Source organism: Sabethes cyaneus, chromosome 1 (genome assembly GCF_943734655.1).
Source record: "Sabethes cyaneus chromosome 1, idSabCyanKW18_F2, whole genome shotgun sequence".
NCBI classification, from domain to species: Eukaryota; Metazoa; Arthropoda; class Insecta; order Diptera; family Culicidae; genus Sabethes; species Sabethes cyaneus.
This window is the reverse complement of record NC_071353.1, coordinates 22,692,927-22,707,321: the sequence shown is the minus strand read 5'-3', so window position 1 is coordinate 22,707,321 and position 14,395 is coordinate 22,692,927. Positions and strand designations below refer to the sequence as shown.

At 40.6% G+C, this 14,395-nt stretch overlaps 3 protein-coding genes across 13 annotated transcripts in view; 1 reads left to right on the top strand and 2 right to left on the bottom strand.

Moving 5' to 3' along the window:
* Positions 1–1,392, bottom strand: LOC128745310 (mediator of RNA polymerase II transcription subunit 27). The gene is made up of 5 exons (XM_053842348.1): positions 1,075–1,392; positions 747–1,010; positions 570–657; positions 287–508; positions 1–219 (listed from the first exon to the last, which is right to left on the bottom strand). Exons 1-5 carry the CDS (start codon positions 1,251–1,253, stop codon positions 85–87), a joined length of 888 nt encoding a protein of 295 aa, XP_053698323.1. The 5' UTR covers positions 1,254–1,392; the 3' UTR covers positions 1–84.
* A 1,165-nt stretch (positions 1,393–2,557) lies between these two features.
* LOC128745314 (mitochondrial inner membrane protease subunit 1) lies at positions 2,558–3,392 on the top strand. Its single transcript, XM_053842354.1, has 2 exons — positions 2,558–2,737; positions 2,804–3,392. The coding sequence occupies exons 1-2, from the start codon at positions 2,636–2,638 to the stop codon at positions 3,359–3,361; spliced, it is 660 nt and encodes a 219-aa protein (XP_053698329.1). The 5' UTR covers positions 2,558–2,635; the 3' UTR covers positions 3,362–3,392.
* Positions 3,393–11,201: 7,809 nt separating this feature from the next.
* LOC128732679 (peripheral plasma membrane protein CASK) overlaps positions 11,202–14,395 on the bottom strand; it is a 780,557-nt gene continuing 777,363 nt past the window's right edge. For all 11 annotated transcript variants that reach the window (XM_053825969.1, XM_053825977.1, XM_053825978.1 and 8 more), the window contains one exon: positions 11,202–14,382. In XM_053825969.1, coding sequence (XP_053681944.1) covers positions 14,203–14,382 — 180 coding nt within the window. In that variant the 3' untranslated portion in view covers positions 11,202–14,202. The remainder of the gene's footprint in view (positions 14,383–14,395) is intronic.

The window sequence follows — 14,395 nt, the reverse complement described above, 5'->3', positions numbered from 1 at the left end:
TTTTTTTCACTTATAAAAAATAAAGAGATATTTCAATGCATACAGCAATTGCAAAGCAACTTACATTTCAAACCACCGAGAGCATCATTGTTTGCATTCTTCATGGAACGGTTCCAAGGTTCGCAGATCCCTCCACGTGGGCGGCAGAGTATTGTGCAAATGTTTACCGCATTTTTTACACGGATCGGCAAACAGTGTAACATAGCTGCGGAACCAAGTCTGAAGGCAGAAAACAAACAACGTTAAAATTGACACGATCTTCTACAGACTATCACAGTGCACTTACAATGAAACTTCGAATTGCCAGTTCCGGCAGGGTAGGCGAAAAGAAGTGCAACATCGCCGAATGGGCATGGTCTTGCACTTTTCGAAAGACCTGATGCTTCGATTCGGTCCAATGTTCGTCAACTCCATCCATTAGCGACTCGTCGAAACCTTTCACGGTGACCCACTCGATCAGTAGACCTTTCAGAATGACCGCCGCCCGCAGCACGCGAGCTATTGTTATCTATTTAAATTAATCATAAATTAGATCCCAGAACTAGATAATAAAAATTATATTTTCATACGTGTAAGATCGCATTGGTCATAGAGGGACGAACAATTTTGAGGTTCATGTTGTTAAAGTGAATACTGCCAATAAGGTTGTCAACCGTCCTGAAAGGGAAGAAAATTTTGCCGGTTATAACGGGTGAAGAGAACATGAATGCTATTTGATAAATTCAGATTAAAAGACCAAAAGTTACTGTGGAGTAGCCAGATGACTGGAGGGCAGAGACCTCCGCCGCTTGGTATTGCCATAATAGGACCGTTTGAGAGCATTCTGCTGCAGCAATGTGGAGGCAAAGGTACTATACTCGTGCAATTTATCATGCCACTTGTAGCTCTGTACCAGATGCGGATACAGAGCTTGTCGTTCCAGGTTAGTTTCCAACGATAAATATGCAGTGTTGGCCAGATTGAATGGCGCCTGTGGCGGCGTTAGATCATTTATGCATGCTTCGAATTCCCTGAAAATACTCGCACATTTTAATTTTGTTGTGATGCAAAGGGGATTTAACATAGATTTATTACCTTAGATTTGAGTTTACAGAATTGAGATATTCCTGCAGCTCGTGCAGGAACTTTTGTTCTTTGCCTTCTTCACCGTGCTCTGCCCGAACGCCATTGCCGAGCGATTCAAAAACTTGACCGACGCTGGACCGCAATACTCTCAAATGGGATAGAGCATTGTTGATTGGTTCCAAATTCATGTTATTTGAGTAACTTTTTTAATTGCTGATGTATTAACTGATAAAAATTAGATTAACTTTACTCGTAAAAAGCCAAACGCTAATCTCCTTTGATGATGTTCTTAATTCTCGTCGGCTTATGTTAGAAAATGCTAAAAATGAGTTGAACGAATGAAGTACGAGCAGTACGAGTGTATGGATTATGGAAATATTTTGATTTGTTTTCCACGTCCACCTTTTGACAGTTCGTAACGGGAATTCGTAAAAGTGTGTGTGTGTGAGAAACGAATAATGTTACAAGGTACACAGAAAAATGACAAAATCTAAACTTACGTGTTTTTCACTCAAATTGACCCTTCTGCTATTTGGCATAATTTAGGTAAATTTTGCCTAAAAAATAATATGAGCTTGCTGACATTTTATCAAAAACATTCCATCAAGAAGACGGGCATCGCGCCCATTCAAATGACAAGCAACATGCGCACCCCTCTCGTCAAAAGTTGAGCTGTGTGTACAAAAGATGTGTGCGAGTGTGGCAATGCTTTGCATATATACGTATTTGTGTACGTCAAGAGGGAATCACTTCAAATTTATTAAATAGATTTATGCATATTTACCTTCATATTTACATACTTTTACCCGCCCGCTTGGGCGCGTCTGGCAGAAATCGAACAAAAATCTGGCAGCAAAAAACTTTTTCTGCCAGACATTCTGCCGGATTTCCGTCCACCGTCACCCGTGAAAACTAGCAGAAATGGCCGATTCTGGCAGAAATTTCGTCCGGTTTTTCTGCCGGATTTCTGTTCGATTTCTGCCAGAGGTTTCGAATGAAAACCGGTTTTGTACCGATTTAGCTTTCCCTCCTTTTTTGGTGGGTATAGTAGCAGCGGACTGTAGCAGCAAGAAGCGTGCAATAAACAGGTTAACAATTAAATTATACCTGCTTTGTCATGTTCCATATTATTCTCTTACCTTTTGCCCGAAACTGCAAAACTGGTGAACCACTTTTCTCCTGCCTCAAAATGTCACATTTGACATCGAGCGAAAAATGAAGACTGGTTCTGTTCGATTTCTGCCAGGCATCCGACTTTTTCGTAAGCGGGAAAAGGTGGATACTACCCCCGCACCTTGTGTAATTTGTATTGTTCCAATTTTCGTTATTGATCCTATATCGATATTCTTCGTTACTTGTTACGTAATATGTGACTGCGACTACCTTTTGTTTATGTTCAATATCTTTTTTGTTTCATGTTTAATTTTATTATATTGTGAAAGGGCTAACAGGCAATAAACTACTGTGAACAGTCTATTGTACCTAGCATTATATTCTATTGTAGTTTACCAGAGTGTTCAGTTAGTGAATGTCATCTCGCAGCTAGTGTTACAACCTACAACCTTCAAAGATGTTTAAAACGTTGGCCAAAATCGCCGGCATCTGCAGCTACGTGATCCAGTACGGTTGTGTAACACACTGTGCCTTCGAGTATATTGGCGATTTTGTTGTGGTGGGTAACTTCGTATTGATCAGTACCGAACCAATTTTATGAAAATGCTCTTTTGTTCCTCATCAGTGCATAGGTCCTTCGATGGAACCAACGTTGCATACGAACAATGTTCTCGTCACCGATCGACTCAGTCCCCGGTTAAATAAACTGCAGCGGGGAGACATCGTAATCGCACGGAGTCCTACAAATCCGATGCAGCACGTGTGCAAACGAATAGTCGGATTGCCGGGCGATCGCATCTTGACCAAGGCAACCTTCAATCTAAATCCACTGTCCAATACTTACACTGTCTACAGTACCGTCATTTCGGTGAACCCTTCAGCGGCAAAATTGCGCCAACTGGTGGACGTTGTATCCAATTCCGTCGATGCATTCGGTATGGATAACACCGTGGTGGAGGTGGTAAACTCGCCACCCATGCTGGAACAAGGGGAGATTCCGCAGGTACGCACCAGCGTCGTGACGGTCCCGAGGGGTCACGTGTGGATCGAGGGCGACAACGTGCACAACAGTTCCGACTCGCGGAATTACGGTCCGGTGCCGATCGGGATGGTAAAGAGCAGAGCTATCTGCCGGATTTGGCCGCTGACGGAGGCGAAGAGTTTGACTTCACCGAACCGCTAGCTAGCTAGTTGATTGTTTTTGATTGTGCTTTCGGTTGATTTTTTTGAATGTAATTTTTTTTCTTGTGTTTGTATGATAATTGTATTTATTATAAAGTTAGTTAAAAATGATTGCAATTCTGTCGGTCTATAACGCTGTCTTCCAGAACTCAGTAAAGAAAACTACATTATTCTAGCAAGTTCTATAGTCCATGATTTCCATGATTATCGAGGTAATTTTGTCGATTAGCGATCGTTCACCTTGCTACTTAAGCCAAAGAGTGTTTCGATCAAAATTTGGTCAAACAAGAATACGTGTAAATTGATTAAATTATTATTTTTCCTTTTTGAAGTTTAATTAGTAGTATAAAATAACTGGTCAGTTAGTGACGAGGTGCGATGCTGGTCTAACAGGTCAGACCGTCGCATGTTCGAATCTCGGCTGAGCGGTGCTACTAGATAGTAGGATCATTGCACTAGCTCCGGAACTATACTGTACTCTAAAAACCGGCTGCAAAGTCTGTTGATAAAGGAACGGTCAAGTCTTAGAAAGACGTTTACGCCCACGGCTTTGCTTTTTTTAGTAGTATAAAATACAAAAAAATAGCTAAACTTCTGGTTAACCAAATTTGAGCCACCGGCACTAGCGGGTCCAGACAGAAACAAAAGGTGGGGTAGCCAACCTTTGAAAACAACCTTTTGTTTTGGCCTAGAAAATCGAACAATCGTCTGATGAATCTATTAATGCTTATCACAAAAATACCGGACGATTAGGTTGAAAACTCTGAACTTTCGTGTGTAGGTTAAAGTCGAAGTTGAAATTGGACTTGGAACTGAACTAAAAGTAGAGTTAAAATTGGACTTGACATTATGTTTCTGTTTCACTGTTCCGTTTTCTTCGTTTTTTTCTTTTTTTCAGTCCTGGTTTTCCACTTGTTTTTCACTCTTTTTTAATTTTTTTTTATTCCGCCCTTTCTCTTTTCTTTATTCGTTTCCAGTTTTCTACTTTTTCTGACTCTCACCCTCCTGTCACGTTTATTCGGGTTTTGGATTCCCTTTGTTCTTTGCTCTTAGGTTTTCCTTTTTTATCTCCCGTTTTTCGTTTTTTTTCTCTTCAGTTTTGCTTCTTTCTTTGGCCTGTTTTTCTTTTTTCATTTTCTGTCCTATTTTCCTGTCCTGTTCCTCTTTTCCCATCCTTTTCATTGGTTAGCTAACGGAACGCCCCAAGATTGAGGAAGTAATGGGGTGTCCGGTCGTGAATTCACCGCGCTATACAGTAAATCTTCTATCAGGTACAAGTCGCTTCTTGATAGTTCCACCGAATTCTCCTCCTTTTGCTGATATCTTTCGGAATTTTGGACCCTTTGGCTTCTGTGAGACCACGAGTTAAATTTTGCGAAAACATACAAACTCTGCCAGAGGCTACGCGTCAGCAGAAAGCGATGTCCAAGGACCACTGCAATGGTCTAGGGCAATTAAAAAAAGAGGATGGGAGTCTCACTGTTACCACCAGAGAAACTCTGGAAGATCTAATGAACACGCACTTCCCTGGCTCCCCAGTGACCACCGGACAAGACATAGGCGGACAGGAGCGAAATGCCAAATGACTCGGTTCTACTTGCACGCCGATTGTTCACGTAGGCTTCGATCAAATGGGCACTCAACTCTTTTGAACCAATGAAATCTCCAAACCATATTCCGAAGGTGACCAAATCGGTCATCTTCGCATACTTCGGGAATTCAATCTGACACCCTTAGTAACTTCAGTCTCTGACTGCATGGAAGCCAGGCCCATTATGGACGTTCCATATGAGATGATTGAAACAGATCGCTCAATGTGGAATAATGGAGGGCCAGATCTTCCATCCAGAACTATCTGTTTTTTTACAGATCGTTCAAAAATGGGGGCCTGCACAGGCTCCCGAGTCTACGGACCCGGCATCAGGAAAACTATCTCATTAGGAAAGTGGCCCATCGTTTTTTCAAGCAGAAGTATATGCGATATACATCTGTGCAACAATATGCATGAAACGAAAGTACAGGCATGCGAAAATCGGTATCTTCACGGGCAGCCAAGCAGCATTACTGGCACTCAAGTCCGCCAAATGCGTGTCCAAATTAGTTTGGGAGTGCAGCACAGCATTGGGGGAACTCTCCCGCCAAAACAAATTTTTATTACTTTGGGTGCCCGGTCACTGCGGAATCGAGGGCAATGAATTTACTGACAACCTAGCAAGACAAGGATCAGCTCAGCGATTTATTGATCCTGAACCGTTTCTAGGCACCTCCACATCCGCCGTAAAAGGCGAATTGATGACATGGGAAAAGCTAGAAATAGTATCCCGTTGGAATCAAACACAGGGTTGTAGACAAGCTGCCGCTTTTGTAACTCTAAGCCTGCGCTCTAAAGTTCAGCGCATCTGCTCTGCTATTGCGGAGCTCTTGCATTATCAAGGCACAACTACTTAGGAAGTTTCCTTCTTACTCCATATCAGGTATGGAGCCTAAATCCCAAAACGGTCATTGGCTTTATAAACCATGTAGTACCGAATTGGGGCACAGGATTACAACTATCCCGCTCAACTCCATCAATGGATATGAGCGGTCCGTAAACTGTGTACAGCAATCGGGGCCTACCACAAGAGATGATCATTAAGACTGTCGCAGTGGCCTTTTAACCCAATGCCCTTCTGGCATACAAAAAAAAAATCCGTGAGACCAAACTGACTGACGAGTTTCGTTATGTATGCCTGTTGGCTAAACAGTAACCAATAGTAGATTTAATCACCTGAATCCCAAGAAACAGCTGGATGTCGCTCAACACAGGTAACTTAAGACATCCAAGGTTAGTCAAGAGAGATTTTCTGATGTTCAAATTTGTTTATCACCCCTGCTGGGTGTTACCCTTGACGGTCACCGACTTGGTTAAAAAACAAAGTATAAGAAGATATTCCGTTTTTTTCACCATTCACTCTCACGTTCACTTGAAATAGCGGGATTATGATTTTCTTAACGTTCTTCTTTGCATTTTATTGCCCTTTTACCGCACAAAACTTTGTAATCTTAACGTTCGCGAATAAAATTTTTTTGGACCGGAAAATTTTCAAAGGGGAAACTGTTGAATGTTGTTCGCGGTAGCGAACGGAATATTCCATGCAACGTCAAATTCATCTACGCGCAGGAAAGCATCACACCACCGTTGACGCGTCAACGAGGAAGCAAACACGTTCGAACACGTCCAAGTACGCGCTGTTGGACAACGAATGAAAACCTACCACGCATACGATCAGCCAATCAGCCCCCAGCCAATCAGGGACCAGCAGCGTCTGCAGCGCGCAGTTTTAGGTATAAATAGTGGCGCTCTAGTGCAATTTAGTTCATAAGTTTTCTGACCATTATACGGTATACATCGAAAGGATAAAGTGTTCCCTTATTTCAAGAAAGCCGAAGAGAGCCGCATTGGACTAGTGTTTCGTGTAATAGTGGTGAATAGCTGCTCATTGTTTGAAGAGTTTAGGCATCGTTCTTTTAAGAACGTTGCTTCCTGAGTTAGCTATCACTGCTACCCTTTCCGTGTGGCACACCGTTGTCATTATCCTTTGCGTGCTCTCCCCCATCCTGTGTACAGTAGGGTAGGACTGTCCAGAACGCACCGTGGGGGTAGAATGGCCCATGCTATTAATTGCTTAAAAACGCGGAAACTATTTGATAAAATTATGAATGCGCATTTTATTTTGGTGTAAAACACGCTAATTCATAATTATGTAGCATGTAAAAGCATCAAACATAGCCACATCCAATAAAATCAAGCGATTATCCGCGATCTCATTTCACATGTAAGAAATCACGGTTTTCTCTTAAGCTTTTACCACTAGTCGGTATGCAAATTTCATAATAAATACAGTCTATCTAATTGATATACTGTCATACTCGATGATTCATCACAAAAACGGCATTAACTATGCATATTTTTCACATATATTGCAAAAAACTTCAAAATACAAAACAGGGGCAGAATGCATCACAGCGGGATCGAACAGTTATAAAATATTTTTAATTTGCAGTACATCTTTTGTTTCGGATTATTTATTAAAAATTTAGCAATTGTATAGGACTTAGAATTTGCCTTAAACCTAATTGTACATTGTTTAACTTACAATATTTCATCACACATCAGTTGGAGAAAAGTAGATGATTAAATTTTATTGCCAATTATGTTGAGATATGAACCCATTATGTCCCAGCAAACAAGCGTTTGCAACAAACGCTATAACGAACGCTTTCGCCGTTTCGGCAACCTAGTTTTAGGAGTTTATCCAACACGTGATTGAACGGTAAATTTTTTGGTTGCGTTTAACGCCTAGCTGGGCAAACTAGGTGCGTTTTGTCCACGGGCTTTGGCGTTCTGCCTCACATAATGATTTTGACTCTTGCCAAAAATCGTCAAAAATAACAAAAAATACTGGTTTTTGTTAGGAAATTTCACCAGGAGTAAGTGTAAAAAAGATCCTAAAGTCTTCTAGAAGTTGAAAAACGTGGAACAAACACGCGTTGCTCTGCAAAATGATGTTTTGCTTAAGCGGTGCATTCTGCACCACCTTACCCTACTGCGCCGAAGCAGTCTGCCGTGTCCGCTGCGCTGACCCTGTTCAGTTAGCAGCAAGCCAGTAAGCGGTTAGGAGGTACCGCGCACCCACCCACCTCTATATGTTGGCAAAGGCGTCAACAAATGTGTTTAAACAATGTCGATGGTTGCTAACCAATCGCTACGCGCACTGCTGTTGTACAAACTGTGAAAACTAGATCACCTATTTTAACTCACCTTGGAAACATCGTTCCAGGTAGTAAACGATTTCTTGAAACTCCTCCTCGCTGCTGCACGCGACCAGAATATCGTCAAATTCGAATGAACGAGTGCTGGCCATTCTTAATCCGAAGATAGAGGCATCTACAGGTGACTGATGAAATCCAGCTTCCTTGAAGACGTTGTCGATGGTTTTGTTCCACACTCGTGCCGCTTGCTTCAATCCAACCCAAACTGCGTTTGAAATGGCATAACTCCGCTTTTGCACTCGCAACACCACTGGTTTCTTACCCTGGAGGCTCCTTCATGTCAATTTCTTCATCCAATTTACCGTACAGGTACGCTGTTTTTATGTCCAGATACTTCACTATAAGGAGATTCTGTTCTGCAGTGAAGGTTAATAGCGTGCGGAATGTGACTTGACGTCTTTCTTTCTCTTAAACACCCACTTACATCCAACAGGCTTACGGTTCTCGACCAGATCTACAATCTACAAGTGTTATTCTGCATCAATGAACGAAACTCATCGTCCACTGCTGCCACCCAGTATTCATAGTTGGTATCTGGATTACTGGATTCGTTGCAGTTGCGACGCTCACAATCATCGCTTGATGCCGCACCAACTGTCTCACTGTAACGCAGAGATGGAATAGGGTAATCAACCTATTTTGGACCCCATCAGCAGCTGTACATAATTTGGACACTTGCATTTGATTTTGCTGTAAGTGTCCAAATTATGTACAGCTGCTGAGGGGGTCCAAAATACGTTGGTTACCCTACCTTTTGTTTGACGAATTCGGTCGGAGAACTTCCTGAATCATCATCGTCGGAGTCTTCTTTTTCGTCAGTTTCTTTAGCTGGCTCAACGCCAGAATTGACCAGCTTACTTGCAATGTCCAGTTCGACCATTTCTTCGAATGGCACATCATCTGTCGCCTCACACTAGATATTGCCGGCAAAGTTTTCCCATGGGTTTACTGTCAAATTGACACTGATGAATGCGTTGATGCAGCGTTCTGTTTGACCCTTTAGCCACACTTTGGTTATTTTTTCGTCTCCATATGGTAATTTGAAATTTATCCAGCGCCAACCCTTTCCACTTTCGTGATTTTCCCGTCAGTCAAAGTGACGGTCACGGCATACGTGTGCGGATGCGCCCGAATCTACGATCCATTCTCAGCATGGCTTAAAAGTCCACCCAACATCAAAGTAAACGTAACAGTTTGGCGCTCCGCACGGTTTTCGCTTTGCGGAGATTTTTGCTTACCGTCGTCAGATTCCTTCGCAAACTGCTTGCATTCTGACTGCTCCTGTCCGGGCTTCTTGCAGAAACGTTGAAGCAAAGAGATGTTTTTTTAAGATGATTCTTGAGACTATCCAGGCTTTTTTAGCGTTCTTCGTGTTCCGAATCAGCAAATGCTGCTGGTCTTCCACAAGCAACGCGATCGTCGCTCATCGTTGCCTTGCGGTCTCCTGTTTCCCAAGTTTCCGTTACCGATCCTGAAGTCTCGTCCTCCCTGATTCGCAACAGCACCGCCTTGAACTTCCAAATCGTATAATTGGAATTGTTAGCTTCACAATGGACACCTTACTGCCCTCCATGATTCCTTCCAGATTTTGCACGACAGCGGAAATATTCAAACAATTTAAGTTACGCGGAGGTTTCGTTTAACTCCTGCCATCATATTCTGTAGTTAGTGATGGCGCAATATTTGACGTTTGGGCAGAGCTATAACATATTGGACGGGTTCTTGTCCTTAAACACTGCCTGTTACGTTATTAGTACCCATGCCTTTGTTCCGTGATGGCTGGATACCAAATGCAGCGCAAAGCACAGTCGTGTTGCGTCAGAAAAAAGGCAGCAGGCGTTTTCCAAAAGACTCGTTCATCTAAATTTTTTGCTTGACGATCCTGGTTGCAATCAAAATCTCGCTGTCAAACCAGATACTTCTTACCAAACTTCGACATTTTCATATGCTTGAAAATATCTGCACCTTGTAGTGACGCTTGGTACTACCATCCGCCATTTTATCCGAACAGCAAACTCCAGAGAAAAAACACGACTTACTTGCACAACAATATCCAGCAGAATGAGTTTCGACACTTTCGTTTTCTTTTCTGTCCCTTCATATGGCTTCTTTTTATAGCAATGGAAGCTCGCGCGTTTGACAAGCTTCTCTTTCTTGCATGCAAGGGATCGATATATGGTTTGTTTAACTCCCGTAGGATATTAGTATTGGTGTTGATAGGGATACTGTACTGCCACCTACAAAGATTGTTCCACGAGTGAAGCAAGAATGGCAACTCGACAGAGTGCAAGAGACAGAATGTTATGCAAAATATTTTTTTTTACAACATACGGCCAGCTCTATTAGTGTACAAGGGATCGTTTATTTCCGTCAATGCCCGTTTCTCTGAGTTATGTCATTACTTTGAAAATGAGTGAATAATACTCATTTCGCTATTCGATCTGTTATGCACTGTTAAATCTATTTGAAATTTTACCTTTAGTATTAACTGTATTCTCCACACACCTTTCCTTTTCCATTTGCCGCAAAACTCCGCACCGCTTCACCAATTTTCACGGTTCATGGAATCCACGTACTACTGCTAGACTCCTCTTCCACTTCTATGTTGGGCTCATAACTTAAGTAAAGATAAAACACTAATATAATTGGGTACTACAAGTTTCAACGTGTAGTGTAGATAATTTGCTGTTGGTACTGTGTTGACCGGTTGCCACTAGAGTTGCACAGCTAACAATTCCTTCAGTTAAGTAAAGTAACAAGGTTTGCCAACTTTCATTTATCAGAAAGTCTTGGTCCTAAACTAAACATTTAAGTAAAATTTGCTTCAATTACAAAAAACAAAAATCAAACATTTTTATAAAAAATCAAAAGAACAAAGAAAAAGCGAAATTTTCTTCGACTCTTCAAAACTGTGTCCGACAGCAACACGCATTCCCACCGAGCGGTTTTGCTTTTTAATTTTTATATTAACTTCATTTTATTAGAATTTTTTCATCCAAAAACGAAAACTAATAAAATAATAGCATTACAATACACTATTCGGTTACTGCTTTGTTTCTCTTTACTCAACTCTGGTGAATTTTGTGTTATTGTTGTTGTTGTTGTTGTGGTTGATGCTCTCGTTTTGCCGAAGCAAATTTATATGATGTAGTTGATTTAGTTGTCTTTTTTTTTATCAAATCAACTTTTCCTTTTTCTTTATTACCTTTGTCAAAACTTTCTTCCTACATGTATGATGTACAATTTATTCTCATTGGAGTCAAAACTATATCTTCTATATAGTTTCCATTAGGTGTTGTTTATATGCACGATTCGGTTTTTTTTTAAGGTTCATCAGTAACTGCTTGTATCGTTTGCCGGGTTTCAGTGCGGGTATGCGTGGAATTGTTAATTTGTTTGTTTTCGGTAGTAGTGTTAGTTCTTGTTTGCTTCAAAGTAGAAATGCTTTTGGTTTCTTTGCTGGTTATATTGTAATTTTTACGTGTTTATATCTGCGCGCGCGTCACAACAATCAACTTTACGTGAATAACCAGTTTTTCAGTGCTCAGCAGTTGAAGAATTAGTTAAACAACTAAATTGCTTGTTGCATTGCAGCATCGAAGTGTGTGATTGTGTCATATATGGTTACATGTGAGTTTAATACTTACGTTTGATCAGCACGATTGAGTGAGTCTAGACAGAGTTTTGGAAAATAAAGGATACCTAAATACGATTTTATATTTTGTGCGCTGTGTTCCAAACTGGACGAGACCTGGCGGTGTCGAATCTCCGTCTGCAGACATCAAGCTTTTTTTTTCAAAGGGTTGATCAACTTTCAATCGAAATTTTTCGACACCACCCTTTTGTACCTGGAAGCTCGATCAGTTTGGTCATCCGGCAATAATAATTTTTCTTGTAAATCTCACAGTTCACGTAAATATGTAAATAACTATTGAATAATGATCCTAAATTGCAGCTTACAATCGTAGAGCTGGCATGTTTGTGCCACCAATTTAGAGCTGTAATTTGCTACTAGATAAAAAGCTCTTTCTGCGTTTCGTTCAAAACGTTCAAACACTATTATACCGATCAAATCAATTGCTGATTTGATCAATTTAAAAAAAAAGTTAGTTTCGTTCGAACCCAGAATAACAACTATCTCTTATGTGAACTAGCTATGTGATTGGTTTGAACCGAGTTTCGACCTTATTTCACATAGGAGATGGTTCTTGTTCTGGTTAGAGAATCGAAATGGAAAAAAGAGCTGTAATATTGCACAGAATTTCATTACGTTAGTTGTAATTTTAAAACCAGCGCAAAGCAGTAGAAAAGGGTAAAACATTAACAACTAGAATCTAGAACAAAACAAAAACCTATTAGAATTAGAACCGAATCGGGCTGCTGGAACAGTAACACTCGGTAACGGACAAACTTAACAACGATTTTCCTACATCTGCTAACAACTAAGGCCGGACCTCTGGAGTTTGCGAAAACGGTTTGTATTTGTGTACTAACTGTTGATAGCCGTGGGTGGCGAACGCGCACCGCGCGCACGTACGACCCGCGCAGGTGACCTGCCTATTTTTGTGATCTTGTGTGTTTAATTGTTTATATGTTTGTGTCTCTGTGTGTGTTTGTGTGTCTGTGTTTTGTTAAGTTAAACCATTGAACCCTGAATTCTTTTTTTGCTAATAGATTATCTACTACTGTTTGTTTGAAATTTCGATTTCCTTCATACTCTGCTTCAACCACGATCGTATATAGATTAAACATTTTGTGTTTTTTTTTGTTTTTGTTTTTGTTCGGTTTCCGATTCAATAAAAATCTTTTCCTTTTTTAGTCTACCGTTTTCCTTTCGCACTTCGCTGCTAGCATGCATTACGTTGGAATTTGAATTTCTTTGAGTTTCTTTACCGCCTGCTGCCTGGTGATAGCTTTGCTCTCTCTTTTTTTCTATTTCCCTTTCTTTAATTGTAATTTTGTTTATCGTTAATTATTAATAATCATGTTAACATTTGTTTTTTTCGGTTAATATTAAGTCTAACTAATATTCTCCATCTTTTTTATGTTTCAGTTTTGTTTAGCTCCTTTACTTTGCGTTAACGCCCTCGTCCGTGTCCTGTTTCTAGTGTTTGCTCTTGCTACTGTTCGAGTTTTTTTTTGTATTTTTCGCATCTTCTGTTCTACCTTTTTTGTTTTGTTTATTTTTCTCTATCACTTCGTTATTAGTAAATCTTGTTATAAACCTTTCTTTATCTGTAATTTTTTCTCTTGCAGCTCGGTAATCAGTGTGTTTCAGTTGCGTTCCGGTTGTCGGTGCGTAAAAGTGATAAACTTGCTGCATAAGTAATTGTGTGTTTTTGCTTTGTGCTGTTGCTTTTTTGCTGCCTTTATTTGTTTTTTTTTGGTTTTGAAATTCGATGATTTTCCATTGTTTGTTTCCGTATCGAACGTAAATGCATGCGTTTTGTTTGCTTGTGTTTTTGTGTGTTTTGATTACTTTCTCTATGATATTTTAGGTAACAATAAACGGAAACCAAATGATCAGCTAAAATGATGTCTTAAAATGGAATAGTAACTTGTTTTACACGTGATTCAAAACAAATACAGCCATTGATCGATCAAAATAATTTGACTTATTATTCAAAACACATTGAGATACCAATCGTTTTATCCAATGGCATTATCGCAAACTGGACTTCATCTTAATACTGCGTTTTCAAACAATGGTTAGATAAGTGATCTTCTGTGTGATTGAATGTGTGTTATTTTTCGTTATTTCCTTTCGTACTTCGAGGGTGTGGTGTCTTAGAACTTGAACTCTCTCAAGTACCAACAGTGTTGCATTACTTTCAATTGTGTTGTGTATGAAACTGTCTAGTTTATTTTTGCTGCCGTTGTTATTGCTGTTTTAATCTTATTTTGCTTTGGTTGTTGCTGCTCTCCGTTTCGTCATTCCGTGCACTCCGTTTACTTAAGGTCTAGCTCACAGTCACAATCGCAGTCGCACTCCTCCTCCAAACATGCGGGACATTCTAGCTCACTATCTTGTCAGTACAGCCAGGACACCGGCACCCACTGGGCCGTAGAATGCACTTTGTCGATTGCATTCTCCAGCGTTGCTATCGTCTCGCCGATGTCGTTGTTTACGATTGTCAGATCGAAGAAATGCCCGTACGCTTGGCGCAGCATGTCCGACTCCTTAGCCAAGCGCTCGAGGCTGCCGTCATACTGGAAAGAAAAA

What these genes read in the sequence shown, in the direction of transcription:
- LOC128745310 (XM_053842348.1), bottom strand. Translation starts at nt 1,253, where the DNA reads ATGAATTTGGAACCAATCAACAATGCTCTATCCCATTTGAGAGTATTG. An exon ending in TCTGTAAACTCAAATCTAAG is followed by an intron (nt 1,011 to 1,074) that starts GTAATAAATCTA and finishes GAGTATTTTCAG; the next exon opens with GGAATTCGAAGCATGCATAA. An exon ending in TGGCAATTCGAAGTTTCATT is followed by an intron (nt 220 to 286) that starts GTAAGTGCACTG and finishes TTCTGCCTTCAG; the next exon opens with ACTTGGTTCCGCAGCTATGT.
- LOC128745314 (XM_053842354.1), top strand. Translation starts at nt 2,636, where the DNA reads ATGTTTAAAACGTTGGCCAAAATCGCCGGCATCTGCAGCTACGTGATC. An exon ending in ATATTGGCGATTTTGTTGTG is followed by an intron (nt 2,738 to 2,803) that starts GTGGGTAACTTC and finishes GTTCCTCATCAG; the next exon opens with TGCATAGGTCCTTCGATGGA.